The 17,960-nt window shown below is 34.8% G+C and overlaps 2 protein-coding genes across 4 annotated transcripts in view; one reads left to right on the top strand and one right to left on the bottom strand.

Annotated features, from left to right (window-relative positions):
* LOC123527646 (synaptotagmin-11-like) overlaps nucleotides 1–17,960 on the top strand; it is a 106,999-nt gene that overhangs the window by 9,688 nt on the left and 79,351 nt on the right. The window lies entirely within an intron of this gene.
* On the bottom strand, nucleotides 10,755–16,988 carry LOC123527660 (uncharacterized). Of its 2 annotated transcripts, none has more exons than XM_045307278.2 (3): nucleotides 16,852–16,988; nucleotides 15,887–16,164; nucleotides 10,755–14,062 (listed from the first exon to the last, which is right to left on the bottom strand). In XM_045307278.2, exons 2-3 carry the CDS (start codon nucleotides 16,162–16,164, stop codon nucleotides 12,991–12,993), a joined length of 1,350 nt encoding a protein of 449 aa, XP_045163213.2. In that variant the 5' UTR covers nucleotides 16,852–16,988; the 3' UTR covers nucleotides 10,755–12,990. The 2 variants fall into 2 exon arrangements, with proteins under 2 accessions (XP_045163213.2, XP_045163207.2); XM_045307272.2 differs by lacking the exon at nucleotides 16,852–16,988 and adding an exon at nucleotides 16,297–16,521.

Raw genomic sequence — 17,960 nt, 5'->3', positions numbered from 1 at the left:
AATTAGAACATGTCCAGTTTATGAATAGAAATCAGGACATGTCCAGTTTATGAATAGGAAAATGAGCATGTTGCATTGATCAAAAGAAAAATGGTTAAAACAAACATTGTCAATTTTATGAATGGAAACCTAAACACTTTGTCCAGTCGATAATTCCTATATAAAACCAAAGTTGCGGTTTAACAGTATTGAATGATAGCCCTGTTGAAGATTTTTAAGCGCGTGTTTTTGTTTGTATAGTGGATTAACTGCATTTCCTTCGTACAATTTTACATCCAGTCTTTTGAAATAATAATCAATGTGGTCAAAACTAGTTTAAGGTTCTGAATCAGAGATTCCTCTTCCCTTGAAAATAAGTAAAAGTGAGTGAATGAGGGGTTCCTCCTCACTGGGAGGAGGTAAAATAAGGGAATGAGGGATTCCTCCTCCCTAGAAAATGAGCAGAAATGAGTGAATGAGGGGTTCCTCCTCCCTGAGAGTGGGTAAAATGAGTAAATAAGGGGTTCCTCCTCCCTAGAAAATGAGCAGAAATGAGTGAATGAGGGGTTCCTCCTCATTGGGAGGAGGTAAAATGAGGGAATGAGGGATTTCTCCTTCGTAGAAAATGAGTAAAAATGAGTGAATTAGGAGGTTCCTCCTCCTTGAAAATTGAGTTAGAAGTATTTATCCTCCATAGAAATTAGATAAAACCGGTACAAGAGTGGTTTCCCTTCTTATGAAACGAAATAGAATTGACAATGAATTAAATCGAATTTGAATAGAAACCCTTACACAAAACCAAAATAAGTCAATTTTATGAACGTAAGTTGGCAATGTGAAATACAAACAGACTGATGTGAAATACAAACAAATTGATCATAGGGTTTACAAATCAGATAACCTTCAGAGGAACTCTGTATTCGTAAATTAGTAAAGAATGGGAATAACAGTAGTATGTTGAAATATTATGACTAGCTAAGACTTTGAGGGGATTACTTTTATTTACACTGTCCCATGTCTTTTGAACATGGTGGGGGTAAGAATGAGGTTAGGTGCACCATAAACCGGTTTAAGCTCCCCAGTGGTGTTTTTGCCACTGACCGTTCCAAGGCGGTGCCCCACTGTGTTCCTTTGTTTGTTCGTTTCGTCTTATGTGTTGGCTTTGTGTGCGTGTGTGTTGTTCATTTTGTCCTTATGTGTTGGCTTTGGGTGTGTGTGCGTGTGTGTGTGTATGTGTGTGTGGTGCGCGCATCTGCGTGCTGGGGGTTTCGTTTTGGGGAGGCTGCGTTTTTGGTGCGTGGCATTCCCTGTTTGATATTTTTCTTTGTTTTTTAAACAAATATTATAGTCCATTGTTACGACTTAAAGGTAGCGTATAAAATCATTGGACTTAATGATGGCGAAATATAATATAATTAAATTGAATGAATGGTCATGGCCCTAAGATAACCTGTATCATGCCCTATATTACACATTACAGGGGTACATTTTACAAAACTAACATGTTCAATTATACCAGACGTATTTCAGTTAGAGTTCATATTTTATTCAAGTTTCATCCATTTGTCCATACAGGTAAAATACATATGCAATAAAATAACAATAGGCCAGTCTCAAAGATTTATAAGAATCTAATTATAACACGGGTACTAAACAGTGCCTGCGGTACTGACTGTGCCGACGAGGATTGAAGGCACTTCGCTTCCTGTACCGCAGGTACTTCGTCAATGTTTACAAAACGAGCGAGATCGGTGGGTGATTTTTGTCATTTTTGTCATTTTGTTACTGCATGAACCATTTTTTTCAAAAATCGGGGAATGTAGCGGGGTGTAGATGTATCTTATCTACATATCCGTGCTAAAATTTGTGGCAAAAGATCAATTTCCTAGAAATGTAAGAACAAATAAGTTTGGAATGTAACGTGATTTTTTCATATCAGTGACTGTTTAGACTCGATTTCTTTTCGCTGACCCAAACGATGTCGTCTCTGCCGTCGTAAATTATATTTATAAATGACATGTGATCTACTAAAACATAAAATGTGTTCAGAAAATTTCGAATTTGAACGTTATGCCAATTTTGGAAAAGTGCCGCAGGCATTTCGACGATGCCGCAGCCCCTTCGAGGTGCCGCAGGCACTTTCAAAAAGTATCGGGACATAAATTTGGCCGAAACTAGACAAATGGAAGACTGTGACAGAGAAACAGAAGGACAGAAACTAAATGCACCCATGATACTGTAGTAAATTGACTTTATAGTTGTAAAATAAAAGGGACCAAACCTTTGTAACGCTTTAAATACCAATCCATTATGGTGGTATAGGCTATATACCAATTAAAAATTTTCGTAGAACTATTTTCCACAAGATACCCGTACACGAGATCACGCGAGATTACAGCCAGTTGCCATTCTGTGTATTTTATACTTCTTTGTCTAAAAATAGACTCCTGCCCAAAAATATCGACTGCTATTATTCTTTTCGGTTGCATTCGTTGCTTCCGTGGTTCTTTTTTACGATTTTATTTCATATCAACTTTATTATTTTGACATTTTAAGTATTACCATCACAACATTCTGTATTAATAAAGTAATTCGAGATTTTTCGCTTGTCTGTTATGCTACTGCACGAGACGTACCGTCACCGGATTACAACATTTCAATTACTTCCCTTGTCTTTATCCAGAACTGTTTAATGCATTTTTTTCACTTTATTGACCTATAAAATATTTCGAACTTTGTAATTTCATGCCTTTTGATTAATTGTTTTGTAAGATTCAAGCTTTGAACTTTTTGTACGAATTTTTTCAAATCCATTAGTTTGTTGGTGCCGACTTACATAAAAGCCTTTTTTCTTCTGGCAGTCATCCTGGAAGTGAAAATTTCCATCATGCGATACAATTACGAGCATGTTGCAGCACTTTTCCGCCATTTTATTGCTATTTAGAAAGAGGCCACTAGGACAGTTGCCGACAATGGTTCCCGAAATTTTGATAGAGTGATGGTCTTTATTATTTATTGTCCGCTGATAATATATAGGTAGAATCGCTCATCTAAAGGTGTTTGATTATTATTTTAAGTTAAATAATTGTTTGTGTGAAATAACTTTAAATATTCTTAAATAGATAAGATTGCACGTAAATTAACAAAACACAATGTTCATTATTGTTTTATTAAAGATCCATTAAAAAGAATATTTAAAATGCGCTAGTATGAACCTTTTGGTAAGCTAAATCTTGTAATATTTGTAAAACTTTAATTCCTTTTAGATTTCATATAAATTTAAAGCCTTCAAATTTATCCTCGATGTAATACATAAACACGATTTGTCTATGACCAAGCCAGTATCTAGCACTCATTGGCTATTGAAAATAAGTGTATGATAATTATAACGCTAAGAAAAATATATTGTTTTGCAAAAGACTTATTTCAAGTTAGTTATGCAAATGTACTGAACGTGTTTCAAAACGCAGTTACAAAATTGTAAATAATAATGTTTAGAAAGATACCTATTGAATATAAGAACAAAGTCAACTTGTTTGTTATTACCATAAATGTGACGAGTAAATATTGTATAATGTTTTAATAGAATGTGGTACTTAAGATTTGGAGAGTAAAGATGTTTGGACACCAAGATTTAAAAATGATTATATTTCATATTATGTAATCCAAGGCATCATTTGAAGGTACATGCTGTGCACATAGAAACTTGAAGAAACAAAGGAATAAGTTTGAAAACATTTGTTTTCTGTATAACATACATTTACTACAGGTGTGACAGTGTTTGTATATGTGCTACAAATACAGCGCGAGTAAGCAAGGTAGTGCACTAAACATAATAATATTACTTTAACTTTAAAAATCCATAGCATGAACTGTTTGCAAAGTAATATGTTTATGTTCTATTAATCAGTAATATGACAGTTATCAGTCTAGTCAGTAATTATTGTATGTATAAATGTTATCCACGTTTTCCTCTGAGCTGTTTGTACTCTCTTCTTCTTCACTACTTTCATCCATATCCTCAAGCTCAGGCAATGGGTATTGATCCATAACACTCTCCATTAGATATTTCCTCCTTTTTACAGCATACTGTATCGCTTCATCTTTTGAGAATTCGTCTTCTTCTCTTAACCGCTTCGCACTTCTCATAATGTTTTGATGTACCGGATTTTTACGAAGTGCATTCATTTTTCGGATGAAGTCAATATAGTTTTGTCTGAACTGTTTGTTATACAATGATTTCAGCTCATCAAATGTTAAGTTTTGAATTTCTTCCGGTGTGCTCTCGGGGTATTTTTTATGATTCTTCTTGGCCTTTTCATTTAGCATTTCATCACCTGCATCGTAGCAAGCTCTAGGAAGTATTTCCGTATATCAATATGTTTCCTGTGTTTATAATTGCTAGAAGAGTCTTTCTGATGTTTCGTATCAGTATCGGTGTCATAGCCAGAATCATCATCATCATCATCATCATCATCATTATCATCAGTATATTCATCATCATTATCATCATCATTATCAGCAGCAGCAGCAGCATTTAAGCTTTTCCTGTATCTGTCGAAAATAGTTTCGGACTTACTATAGTCTGTTTCCTCATCTGAAGAGTTTCCATTCTTTGAAAGATTTTCAGACATATTGTCGTTATGTGTGTGTTGTAATTGTCTGTTAAGATTATCTTTTCTCCCAAACTTTCTGTTGCAGTAAGTGCATGTGTAAACCGTGGTGTCAAGTTTTAAAATGACAAAGAAAGCAGGTTTTAGCCAATTTTATACACTTCCTCCTCCTCCGCCTCCTCCTCCTCCTCCTCCTCTACTACAACAACAACGAGTTGCAAAGAATCCAAAATCAGTATGAAGTAGTCATAATAGAATGTTCATTGTCAATTCTATTTCGTTTCATAAGAAGGGAAACCACTCTTGTACCGGTTTTAACTCATTTCTATGGAGGATAAATGCTTCTAACTCAATTTTCAAGGAGGAGGAGCCCCCTAATTCACTCATTTTTACTCATTTTCTAGGGAGGAGGAATCCCTCATTCCCTCATTTCACCTCCTCCCAATGAGGAGGAACCCCTCATTCACTCATTTCTGCTCATTTTCTAGGGAGGAGGAACCCCTTATTTACTCATTTTACCTCCTCACAGGGAGGAGGAACCCCTCATTCACTCATTTCTGCTCATTTGCTAGGGAGGAGGAACCCCTTATTTACTCATTTTACCTCCTCCCAGGGAGGAGGAGGAGTCCCTCATTCACTCATTTTTACTCATTTTCTAGGGAGGAGGAATCCCTCATTCCCTAATTTACCTCCTCCCAGTGAGGAGGAACCCCTCATTCACTCACTTTTACTTATTTTCAAGGAAAGAGGAATCTCTGATTCAGTTACTTTAAACTAGTTTTGACCATATTGATTATTATTTCAAAAGACTGGATGTAAAATTATATGAAGGAAATGCAGTTAATCCACTATACAAACAAAAACACGCGCTTAAAAATCTTCGACAGGGCTGTCATTCAATACTGTTAAACCGCAACTTTGGTTTTATTTAGGAAGTATCGACTTGACAAAGTGTTTAGGTCTCCATTCATAAAAATGACAATGTTTGTTTTGACCATTTTTCTTTTGATCAATGCAACATGCTCATTTTCCTATTAATAAACTGGACATGTCCTGATTTCTATTCATAAACTGGACATGTTCTAATTTCTATTCATAAACTCGACATGGCATCTGTTTATGCCCCCGAAGGGAGGCATATATTTTTTGAACCGTCTGTCTGTCTGTCGGTCTGTCAGTCTGTCCGCAATTTTCGTGTCCGGTCCATATCTTTGTCATCGATGGATCGATTTTCAAATAACTTGGCATGAATGTGTACCACAGTAAGACGATGTGCAGTGCGCAAGACCCAGGTCCGTAGCTCAAAGGTCAAGGTCACACTTAGACGTTAAAGGATAGTGCATTGATGGGCGTGTCCGGTCCATATCTTTGTCATCGATGGATGGATTTTCAAATAACTTGGCATGAATGTGTACCACAGTAAGACGACGTGCAGTGCACAAGATCCAGGTCCGTAGCTCAAAGGTCACACTTAGACGTTAAAGGATAGTGCATTGATGGGCGTGTCCGGTCCATATCTTTGTCATTGATGGATGGATTTTCAAATAACTTGGCATGAATGTGTACCACAGTAAGACGACGTGCAGTGCGCAAGACCCAGGTCCGTAGCTCAAAGGTCAAGCTCACACTTAGATGTTAAAGGATAGTGCATTGATGGGCGTGTCCGGTCCATATCTTTGTCATCGATGGATGGATTTTCAAATAACTTGGCATGAATGTGTACCACAATAAGACGACATGTCACACGCAAGACCCAGGTCCGTAGCTCAAAGGTCAAGGTCACACTTAGATGTTAAAGATCATTTTTCATGATAGTGCAATGATGGGCATGTCCGGTCCATATCTTTGTCATTCATGCATGGATTTTAAAATAACTATGCATGAATGTGTGACACAGTAAGACGATGTGTCGCGCGCAAGACCCAGCTCCGTAGGTCAAAGGTCCTAAACTCTAACATCGGCCATAACTATTCATTCAAAGTGCCATCGGGGGCATGTGTCATCCTACGGAGACAGCTCTTGTCTATTCATAAACTCGACATATCCTCTTTTCTAATCATAAACTCGACATGTCCTCTTTTCTATTCATAAACTCGACATGTATTACGTCATCATTATGTCAAAAAGTGGGGGTGTATCCCCCCAAATTCATCAGTTATTATTCAAAAATTCATTTTTCTGACGTCACAATTATTACGTCATGGCTTTTGACGGCATAGCGGCGTGCTCGAAAAGAAATCAACATAAATCAGGCAAATATGTAATAGTTATAGTATGTGTGAGAGTGTGTTACCAGGATATATCAGAGCTAGGGGTACATCGAGGGTATTTTTCTCTGCACATATCGTCGAGGCCGGTAGGCCGAGACAGATATGTGAAGAGAAAAATAACGAGATGTACCCCTAGCTCTGATATATCCTGGTAACACACGAGCATTACATATTATAACTGTTTTATCGCATAGTTTATCATTAAAATTTATATATTATTTTCATTTAAATTTGTTTATTATTATTTTTACTATTTTGATTCCCTTTCTGCGCCTCGCTGACTGAAACACTAAAACTTCTGTTTTAGAAAATGTGTTCCCCAGATAAAAGTACCCAACAAATTTCTGCATTGGTTTTAAATCTTTGCATTTCATTGGCCAGACATATTGTAAAACTTGTTGTTTTGTTTGTAAAAAAAAATCAAAGAAAAAGAAACATTTGAGAAATCTCAGAATTTCATATATTTCATGTATTTCTGAATTTGGCAATAACTATCAAGTTTTTGAAATATTCTAGTTTATTTATTCTTTTACTTTATAAATGTAGGTGTTTGTGACAATTCTTTCTCTGTGAACTGTAAATTGGAGCTAAAATCATCTTTTCTTTGAAAGGAAAAAATTATACTCCCTTGATAGGGCCTCAATAGAGAAAAAGTGTTCCGATATATATCGGAACAGTTTTACTGTGCTGATATATATCGGAACACTTTTTTTCTTATGAAACTCCATAGAGATTTCCGTGTTGATATATATCGCAACAGTTTTGTAAGATATCAGCACAGTTTTGTAGTAATAATGTGTGTTACTATGTATAACATGCTGCAAAGATCAAAGGAAAATTGCCGCACTATGCGATAATTGACGGATATCGGCAAGGATGAACATAATATCCTTGATTACGTGTTAGGATCGAAATAATATATCTCAAACAGTGATTTGCGCGTGAATAAAATCATTGTTTTTCGTTTAGATGCGTATTATTATATCACTCGGGCTGCTCATCTCTTCGCATCTAAACTCCAAACAATGATTTTATTCAACGACAAATCACTGTTTGGCATATATTATTTCTTAAACAAACATAAAACACTGGCGTATTCGAAAAATAACTGAACGATGGCACGAACATGTGTCTTCTCAACATGTTGAAATTGTAACAAAACATGGTCGATGATTTCCACCTATGCTCAGTTCGTTTTAAAATGTTAAAATGTATTTGTTAATAGCTAGCATATATATATATACGGTGTTTATTTCAAAATTTCAGAACTTTTTTACAATAATATCTCTAACTGGATAAATAGAATTATTGATAATGAAGTGATTCCTTAATTTCATTATGTCCAAAGCCTAACATCAGAGCCATTATGAAATCACTTAATTATTAATGTTATATTGACTATTAGTATTGAGGGAGAATTCAAAACCTAGGTAATATATTACAGATAAATAGATTTTCCAAGTCTTAGAATATAGACAGATTTTGTTCTATTTAAAGACTATTCAATTAAGTTAAACAGCCAGAAGGGACGAGTTAATGTTTAGTCCGACGGAATTTGTCTACTCTATTGTAGAACGATTCATATGCATTGCTTAGCGCAGAAATTGACGAAAACTCACGAAGCTATCAAAAATAGATGAGAAAAATGAAAAAAAATATATTTAGTAAAACATTTTCTTAAACCGTATATGGATCTGAAATGTTAATAGACAACAAGAAATAACATACACGAACATTCGTAGCTTTGATAGTTTTGCCTAAAGAAGCAAAATATTCAGGATTATAGAATACGCTGTGATGATCTGAATTAACCATAAACAACATATTATATAGATGAAAATTCCATTTGCTTAGAAAAGCTTTCAGAGGATTTCTTCTTAAGCTAAAAGCTTTCTTTTTTACACCCGATTATGCCGGAAAATCAGTTTGTTTCCCGCGCGGGAAAGAGCGGAAAGAATTTCAAAGGATTACATTTATCGAATCAGAAACTGAATTCTGTTTCAGGATCTTGTAACATGTTATTGCGTTGGTAGTGGAAATGGCACATTTATATTATTATGTTTATGTCATATGTCAAATAAATGGTGTGTTGATCTCACAAAAAAAAAAAAAATCTTTGAAAATAATTTACGAGTGAAAGAATTGTTTCATTGGAAGTTCTTTGTCCACTGTTTCAGACAGACACTTTTAATCGTAAACCTTGAATACTAATAGAATTCGAACGGAAGCACATCCTTAATTTGATTGTCACGAAAAAAAGTAAACTGTTCATTCAGGTTTGTATTGCAAATTTGCACATTTGTAAGATTAAAACACATTTAAACAAATATAATCAAACTTATTGCTTCATAATTTCTAACTTCAGGAAATTGTCTCTTGATTTACAATGTCTGGCATTAGAATTCAAACATACACTAACTCTGCGTGTAGACCTGCTTTCACAATTAGATGTCATAGTCACAGTCATTTGAAACAACATATCATGTTTTATAGTGGAAGCTAGCTTAACATTTTAAGTGTGTACTGTCTTATATAACCTAACAAACAATACTATATTTTTATGTTTACACTAGATGCTGCGTGGTAATTGATATACCGTTGCCTACATATTTCAAAACAATTTACCTTTATATATATTACCAATATCTTTTCAAAATAGATAGAATGATGACATTTAGTTTCCAAAGAATTTGTAATTATACACTACTTAAATGAAAGGGCACCTTCACTAGCGGGGGTAGGGATGGGCTTTATGTATAGACCTACGATAAATGGCAAAGTGTACATTGCGGTAAAAAAAAACGACAAATGTATGTTTTCTTGTAAAAATTTGCTTCCATGTGAAAAGTGCATTGCCAAAAATGTTGTCATTTACACCCTCAGTATTCCTTTTCTTCTTTGGTAAATGGTATACTAGTAATTATTGTAATTGATATTACGGTGTTCGGTGATACGTTTGGTTTTGTGAGAACTAGGGAATGTCGGACTGAAACGATAGAAATAACAACATTCACTCAGCTCCCCCGCAAAATATGTTTACGGTCCTAGTGTGATTTATGAAAGACAATTAATGAAATAATTCTGTTAATGATCAGGATGTGGGAGGTTGAATGGATAAATTGGCAAGAAAAGCAGACAATACAAACAGTTTATTTCTATTTCTATTACAAATGAAAAATTGTCCTGCTAATGTAAGGCTCTGTTGCAGCTTATTTTAGTTTACCAATTGCACGCAACATTTAAGCAATATGAAATTGCATTTTGGTACTTCAACCGCATGTTATATTGTGAATCACGCTTTAATGAATTTAATGCGTGCTACAGTGTAATTGTTTTCAAAATAAAAACAAAAATACGCAAACGGTACTTAATGTTATTTTGCGCTCTTAGGTTTAACTTGTTAAATGGAGTTTTTCACTGAACGCAAATCATATTTATAACACTTTATTACTTTAAACATTTTCAAAGAAAATAAAACTGTCATCATTAAATATGTTGACAGTATCATCCACTTAATTGCGTCGCAATCGTAGACTGACAAAGGATGTGAAAACATTAAACAGACGCAGATACACTATCACCTCCCATTGTCAAAAAACAATACATCAATGCAGCAATTTTCATACAATGTAGTTGAATACAAGAACACCATCTTAAATAAAGTCAGTTCCTTTGTCGGAAATTACGGTAGCCGGAAATTGAAATTGTAATGAGAAGGAAATGAGATGGCCAATATAGAAATATAAAGCCGCAAAGAAACAGGGAATTCTGGTCGCATATTTTATGGCGTCATACTGAGACTTGCAACATGAAAGGGATTAAGCACTTGTTAATGCAGGGAATTTTCTTGGGAATGTGTCAGGCATGTCAATAGAAATAATCAAGGCAAAAATCTTAGACAGAGCATTTTTAATTTAGTGAATAACGCTTGGTTTTTACATTCAATACCTTGTCATGTGTTTTAAATACTTGTAACAAGGAAAAGTTTTGATTCGCAGATGAATAACAATAAATTAGCAAACAATTCACAATCACTTTAAATCATTACTTACTATACTTTAAATAGTCAGTGAGAACATGAATTTTTTGAATTATGTTTCACGAATTACACAATTTTAGTACAAAATGATCAGACTATTGTATACTGTAAAAAACATGATTCTGAGAAAGACCTTATTTTCTCTTTAATTTTAGAACATTGACTGTGCTTGTCAATGCCAAGTCCATTGACTCTTCAAATTGACTAATAAGCAGTGTATCTCCATTGACTGAGCTACTGACTGCTGTTGGATATTTTATCTTTATATCAATTAAATTATGTCCATCAGCGCAGTCAGATAGTGGAACAAATTTATGCCTCTGCCTGTCAGCAACATATATCCTGTTCTCTAAAAATATCATCGAATGTGCGTCTATGTCAGCTTTACTTGATATAAACGTGCCGTTTGTGTCAAACTTTGAAACTCTGCCTTCGCCCAGAATAAACAAACGTGTTCCGTTTGGAGGGATAAATAATATTCCACCTATCCCAACCTTTATGCAACGGTTTTCAGATCCATTTTCCGTAAGTACATGAACCTCGCCAGCTTTACACAAGACATATAGTAAATTGTTTGAAAATGCTAGATCAATGATCCATTCGCGGCACGGAATGGTCGTTTCATTTCCGGATAATATGGCTCCCATTTTAACACAGTACGTGCAGATACATTTTTTATACGGAAATGCCACGGCTACGGTATCAGCGTTTACTTGCACGCAACCTCTCGGCATGTCCAAAAGTCTGTATTGATCCTGATGTTTATACGTTCTGTCAAATAAATGAAGATAATTGTGAAGTTCATCAAGTAAAACAATGCTTCTGTCTTCGAGGACAACAATAGCAGATATGAAGCATCGAGATGTTTGAGCAGGAATAGAAAACGAACACCAGTACTCATAAACTGGTCCAAGTGTTTTGCTGACGTCATTTACCAGAGGAGTCATTGACAAAGATCTGCGTTTACGCCATTGCTTACGTATTGAACTTGATGTTTCGTTTCTCACCAAATTGAGAAGGTCATTTTCAGTACAGGATTTCGACAAGTTCAGAGGCTCACCATCATTTAATTTGCTGTTGTCTCTGTCATATGAAGATTGACTTTGTATACGTGGCCGCAATGCTTTATTAGACTGCGCTTGATCGGGTATAGAAGTCTTCGACTTGTCTTTTAGTGTCGAAATTGCTGACCGTGGTTCGCTAACAGACCGATATCTTGCCCCATAATCGTATTTTACAACAAGTTTTTGCTTCCTTGCTCTACTATAGTTTTGTTCACCGTTGGAATATGCATTTTCAAACATTTTAATTGCCGAGGTGACGAATGAATGTGATGGTGTCTCATCATACATTGAACAGTTCGATTTATTTTCTGTACCGTATGTGTATATCATTTTACTTTTATAAACACCTGAAAAATTTCGTTTAGTATCGTTTATATGCCTGTTAAACACAGTTTTGTCGATAGGTTTATTCACCAAAGACGTTGAATGTTTTTTGTCCGTATGCACTGTGAATGAGTCAGTAGTTTCGTAACCAGAAAGAGGGTTTTTACAGTCGTTTACGCGGGTATTTTTATATTTATCACCTTTTGATACATTCGTAGGAGAGGAATTGTGTTTGTACAAACTTTCATTTAATATACTAGTTCCTGAACTTGTATTTGTATCGCTTTTGTCTAAAGCTGCCGAGGAATTACAATTGTACACATATTTACTCTTCAGTTTGTCTATAATCTCGCGTCTCGCAGACCTAACTGATTCTCTAAACTTTATTTCCTCAACGTCAATATAATCATTTTCTAGAGGCATTGACTGTGTTCCTACTTCGTGCGTTCCTACCCTATCCTCCAAAGTCCTTTCATCAAGACTGAATTCTTTGTGACTGTATGTCTCTGTAAAATTAGATTTGTTCAGAAGAACTTGTGCTGCATTAAGTAGTTCCACTGTATTGTTTGCTGTCGAAAGACTGACAGAGCTCGTTGTATCTTCCAATAATCCCCCGTCTGGCTGGTCAGTATCTTCTTGTAATCCCCCGTCTGGCAGATCAATATATTCTAGTAATACCCCGTCTGTCTGGTCAATATATTCTAGTAATCCCCCGTCTGTCTGTCAGTATCTTGTGGCTGGCAGTGAGTGTGAGGTGGTCTCAAAAATGTGTACTCTTTATTCCTTCCTTCCACTGTGTGATTTGGTGTAGTTGGTAACAAACGTTTGTGAGTTATTCGGGAAACAGACGGTGCTGATGTTTCGTCAGTTGACTGAAACATTGCAGTCTTTTTATGTTTGACAGCTGATACCTGATCTTCATTTAAATTATCTATTTCTTTATTTTGCGTACTGCTTTCGATTTCACAAGGTGACATCCTCTTGATATATTCTTTGATCGGAGCGCTGAGACTCTCTATTTCACGTTTAACAGGTTTCTCATAATCATCGTACACCAGCGGTGATGATGACCTTACAAGACTGGATTTTCTGCTTCGAGATGGACTTTTACCCGATGAACTGCTTCTTTTGAACAAATCGCTTTTTGTTGGTTTATTTAGTATCTCGTAATCGGGGCTTTTTGACTTCGGCCTACCAGTTTTCTTATTAGATCTCGATTTTCTATTTCCACTATTAGTGGATTTTAGGCGCTTAGTATCTGTCTTGGCCTTCGTGTTTCCAAATCCGTAATCATCTTCACTATCGCTAGAAAATAGGACAACGCTATTAAGTCGAGGAACAGGACTTCCCTTGTCGCTTGCGTCTGTCTTGCCATCGCGCTCTGAAGGAAATATACACGTGGACCGTCTAGGAGTAAGATATGTGGAATTCCTAGCTTGAACTACATCTATCTCAGTATATATATGGCTTGTTGGTGTATTTACGCGGCCGTTACTTCCTTCCGAGTCTGAATCAGATTTTTCTGGTTGTTGGACTTCATTGGATTCTTCTTTAGTTTCGCGACTGCTTAGTTTTGGAGGAATATGCATTAATTGTTGGCAAAGGAGGGTGATCTGATCTGCAACAAAAGTTGATACCCCGAAATCTATATCAGATGATGTAAACTCTTGCAAAAGTTTCTTTGCATCCTTGATACGACGTTTGGCCTTTTTAGCGTCTGCATTTTTACAATACCGTTCTGATGCTTTGCACTTTGATTCCGACTTTGACAAGCTGCAATAGAACAATTTTATTGTCTTTAGACCGAATTTTTACAATATAATGAAATAAATTGTCTGCTTCATCCTTTTCTAGTTAAGAAACCACCGCCGAGAAAGCTAATAATTATTTTTTGTCGAGCGTGAGATTTTCCGTCTTGTAGGGTTTATAGTATTTCATTCACATGCGGCGGTCAGCCTCTCTTTACAGTGTTCACGGACCTCCTAACTTAAGATACACATTTCCTGTACGATGTTTTTAAGAGACCAGATTTATAGTTGTTATATATTTCTGGTCCTTTGGGGTCATGGAGCCATTCAAGTTTTATGTAAAACTATGATAGAATTCTGCGGAGGGAAAGTAGTTGCATATTGCATTACCTCTTATGATCAGACTAATTCAAACAGAATCTGTTATCATTTTTTTCTTAATTGTGTTCTATGCTTCAATGTTTTCAAGATATTCTTGAAGATTTCATCAAGTTATAAAGCAAATTACTTTGAAAGTATTATATTTCATTGAACCCATGACGCTACGTTTGATGTGCAATACGCAATTAATTTATCAATGTTTGCAAAAGGTTTTGTCATATATTTAACATATTTACATTTTTGCCTTCAGGTTGCATGTATGAAATTTCGCCATGTCTGAAGAACAAAAGATATGTTGTAAAGGATGGTTGGAAGACACAAGTAGTTGTGTTTGCGGACGTTAATTCATTAACAATATAATTGTTTGATTATCACAGTGTACTTGGAATTGCTTAGTGCCTTAAAGGTCATCTTTTCATTATGTCTGTTTATATAAAAGGAAGGTATACATATTTTCCGGAAATGTATGAAAGATTTTATATTAAAATACACCGGCGGCTATGCTAAATTTCAGGTTCAAGCGAGTCCCAAAATATGTCTTAAGTCCTTCGTTCTCAATCTGTAACTCGTGTTTAAATTGTCATTTGACAGTAACCACCTCACAAGGACTTTAATGATAGTAAATAAATTGTTTACGGTGGAACATTATCTCACCGTACAGTTCGACATTTACATTACATTTGTCCTCCGGGAAAATTCTGTCTACTTTCTCTCTTCACAGGATCCTCCTAATTTCCAACACATTTATTCCATTTACAGGAAAATTTCTTTTTGCATGGTTTAGACATGAAAAATTGCTTAAAAGTAATCAGCGCTTTTAAGCACTTGTCGCCGGATGTAAAATTCCTAATAGAGTAAATCTGTATCAGGGAAGACACGAGAAAGTCACGCAGGTAATAAAAGTAAATGAGAAGAAGATAAAAACGATTTTATTTCGGTGCATGTAGTTGCAATGTTGGATAATTTGTGATGTTTGTTGTAAATGTCATTTCACCACAACATTTGTCACACGATAAACGTAATGTGCAGTTAGACAGGAACTTGAACCGTGGCGTCTATACCTTTCAATAATCTACCGACTGCTTTCTCATTTTTCGAGTATAGGGTTTAAGTATAATAAAATCTGTAAAAAGATCCTTAGTAAGCAAAGAATGCAACCAAGAAGAATAATAGCAGACACAGTTTGATTGAGTCTCTTCTTGAGAGGTAATGAAATGTGCAACACCTCTCACTCCCCCTAGCACCGACTTAAGCGGAACTCTATTTCTATAAGTTAGAACTCTATAAGTTAGACTGATGAATCAGGTATAATGTGCTCTGAAAAATGTAGTTTGTGTAACAGAGTTTATATTTCCATTATAAAGTTGATCTATTTGTATTTATGAAATGCGTTCTATTGATTTTCAGTACTAATCATTATATCAATGTAAATTTGGCTGCGTTAACTGTATATAGTAGTAATTTTTACCTTTTTAGCGAGTCATGCAATCTTTTAATACCAGGAACTGTTTTACGTTTCCTTTTTTCATATTCTGTCTTCAAATTTTTTATTGTTAATTCCACAGCAACTCTTATTTGATCCTCTACATCTGAAAGGACATTTGATAAGTCTGCCAGTCGTGTATGTTCGGTAAGCAATGTTGCATTGACAGTGTCCTTTACTATTAAGAGCGTGTTCAAAAAATCTCCAGGTGTAGGTGAAGGTGTTCCTGTTTGTCTGTTACTGGGTTTTGATATGAAAGGCATCTAAAATGGCAAAAGTAACAACACAGTTATGGTTTATTCATATGATACTGTTTTAAAGTTGTCCGAAAAAAAATAAACTTATTGGTATTTTAGTATTATAAAGCATTTACTAAAAGGTGACAAATAAATTACCTTCAGTCTTATCTTCACGCAGTACACTGCACTGCCTCGTTCGATGATCGAACATGTATGACTGCACATTAATATTTCCTGTCAAACTATATGTACATGTATATAGCGATATGTTACTGTGTTAGTTTGATGATACGGCATATTACCCTTTCTGTACTAATGTCTGGTACGTCAATGATTTACGCTGCTTTACTGATGTTTGCTCTGGCTTAAACCTGAATTTAATGCAACACTCCGAACTTATCGTCACTAAACGGATATACGGATGAATATGTAAAAAGTATGTTGATATTTTTATCGGCTCGTTTGAACAGCCTTCGTTTGTATATTCATTGTAACCAATGATCTATTAAGTGTAACATTTCACAATGAAAATCTCCAGAGAGAATAGCAATACGAACACTTAAAGTGTGATTTATATTTTAGTTTTGATAAACGTATATAAGAAAATCAAACGAATTTGCTGTATACATGGACACTATTTTTCCAGTTTACGCTTCTTCCTATTTGTTCAATATAAAATAATGAAACGTATTCATCAAAGAATGGACTTACCTTTTACGATTGATTTCCAAAATAAATAACAAAACTATATTAACTTTCTCGCCTTCTGATTAAAATAAAAAGGTTCTATAAACGCCGGTTTATTTTATACTATTTAAACACTTTAATTCAAATTCACATTATTAAATGTGGCCACTGGCTTGAAACAATAGGTAGTTTTAAACAGACCGATTGCTTTAATGAAAGAACTTGAAATTTGATCATTTTGACAAGGTGTTCATGTTTAACATATAGCACGATATGCATTACACTACAACAAAAGAATACAAGTCGCTGTTTTATTAATGAAAGTGATATTATGAGGTTCATTCGCATACAATGTATTTAAATATTTTGTTAAAACTAAAAACAATATAAATGAAATGAAATATGTCATTTGTTACGTTGTTTTTTTTTTCAACAATGCTGATTAGATAGTTTTTGAGATTAATTCGCATACAATTGATTGAATGTTTTGTTAAAATTAAGAACGATATAAATAAAATCAAATATGTGGTTTTGTACTTTGCGTTTTTCTGTGTGTTTTTAGTTTTCAAAAAGGCTGATTATATATTGTATTCAGTTCTCTTTTCAAACTTCAGTTCTCTTTTCAAACTTAATTTTTATTTAGTTATTATAATGAAAGTTACACGGAAGTGATAACAAAAAATAAAAAACGCCAACAATTTCTTTTTATGTTGAATGAAATACAATATTTTGGGTGTTGCCGTTATAGTTTTGATATCGATTAGAAGCAACATTCAAATATTCACACGGCACTACTTTATTACATGTAGTTTGCTCACTACTGAACACAAAGAAAACTTAGTAACAATGAACATAGCGGTCTAGCATATTTACATCTATCAAATACTACGCCTTATATGATAAGACTTGAAAACTGTTATTTTGTCCAATTAGTATTTTTATTGTTTCTATTTCTTTGTGTCCATTAATCCAAGCCGATTGGAAATGAAACTCACATTAAACAAGATCAAATGCCTCTTCGAAAGATTTTGTGAGATTAAATGCCATGTGAATAAAATCTGAAAGGTAGATCCCCCGGAAGCATCGAGAACAAGGCAAACAGTGAAAATTGCAGACTCGGTTTGATTGAGTCT

The sequence above is a fragment of the Mercenaria mercenaria genome, chromosome 1 (genome assembly GCF_021730395.1).
Source record: "Mercenaria mercenaria strain notata chromosome 1, MADL_Memer_1, whole genome shotgun sequence".
Lineage (NCBI taxonomy): Eukaryota > Metazoa > Mollusca > Bivalvia > Venerida > Veneridae > Mercenaria > Mercenaria mercenaria.
The sequence above is the reverse complement of the archived record's forward strand: the minus strand, read 5'-3'. Positions and strand labels throughout refer to the sequence as shown.

Excerpts from the sequence above, each read along its gene's own strand:
- LOC123527660 (XM_045307272.2), bottom strand. The coding sequence starts at position 16,365 with ATGTGCAGTCATACATGTTCGATCATCGAACGAGGCAGTGCAGTGTAC. Across the intron at positions 16,165-16,296 it reads GCGTGAAGATAAGACTGAAG|ATGCCTTTCATATCAAAACC; the intron begins GTAATTTATTTG and ends TTGCCATTTTAG. Across the intron at positions 14,063-15,886 it reads TTGCATGACTCGCTAAAAAG|CTTGTCAAAGTCGGAATCAA; the intron begins GTAAAAATTACT and ends GTTCTATTGCAG.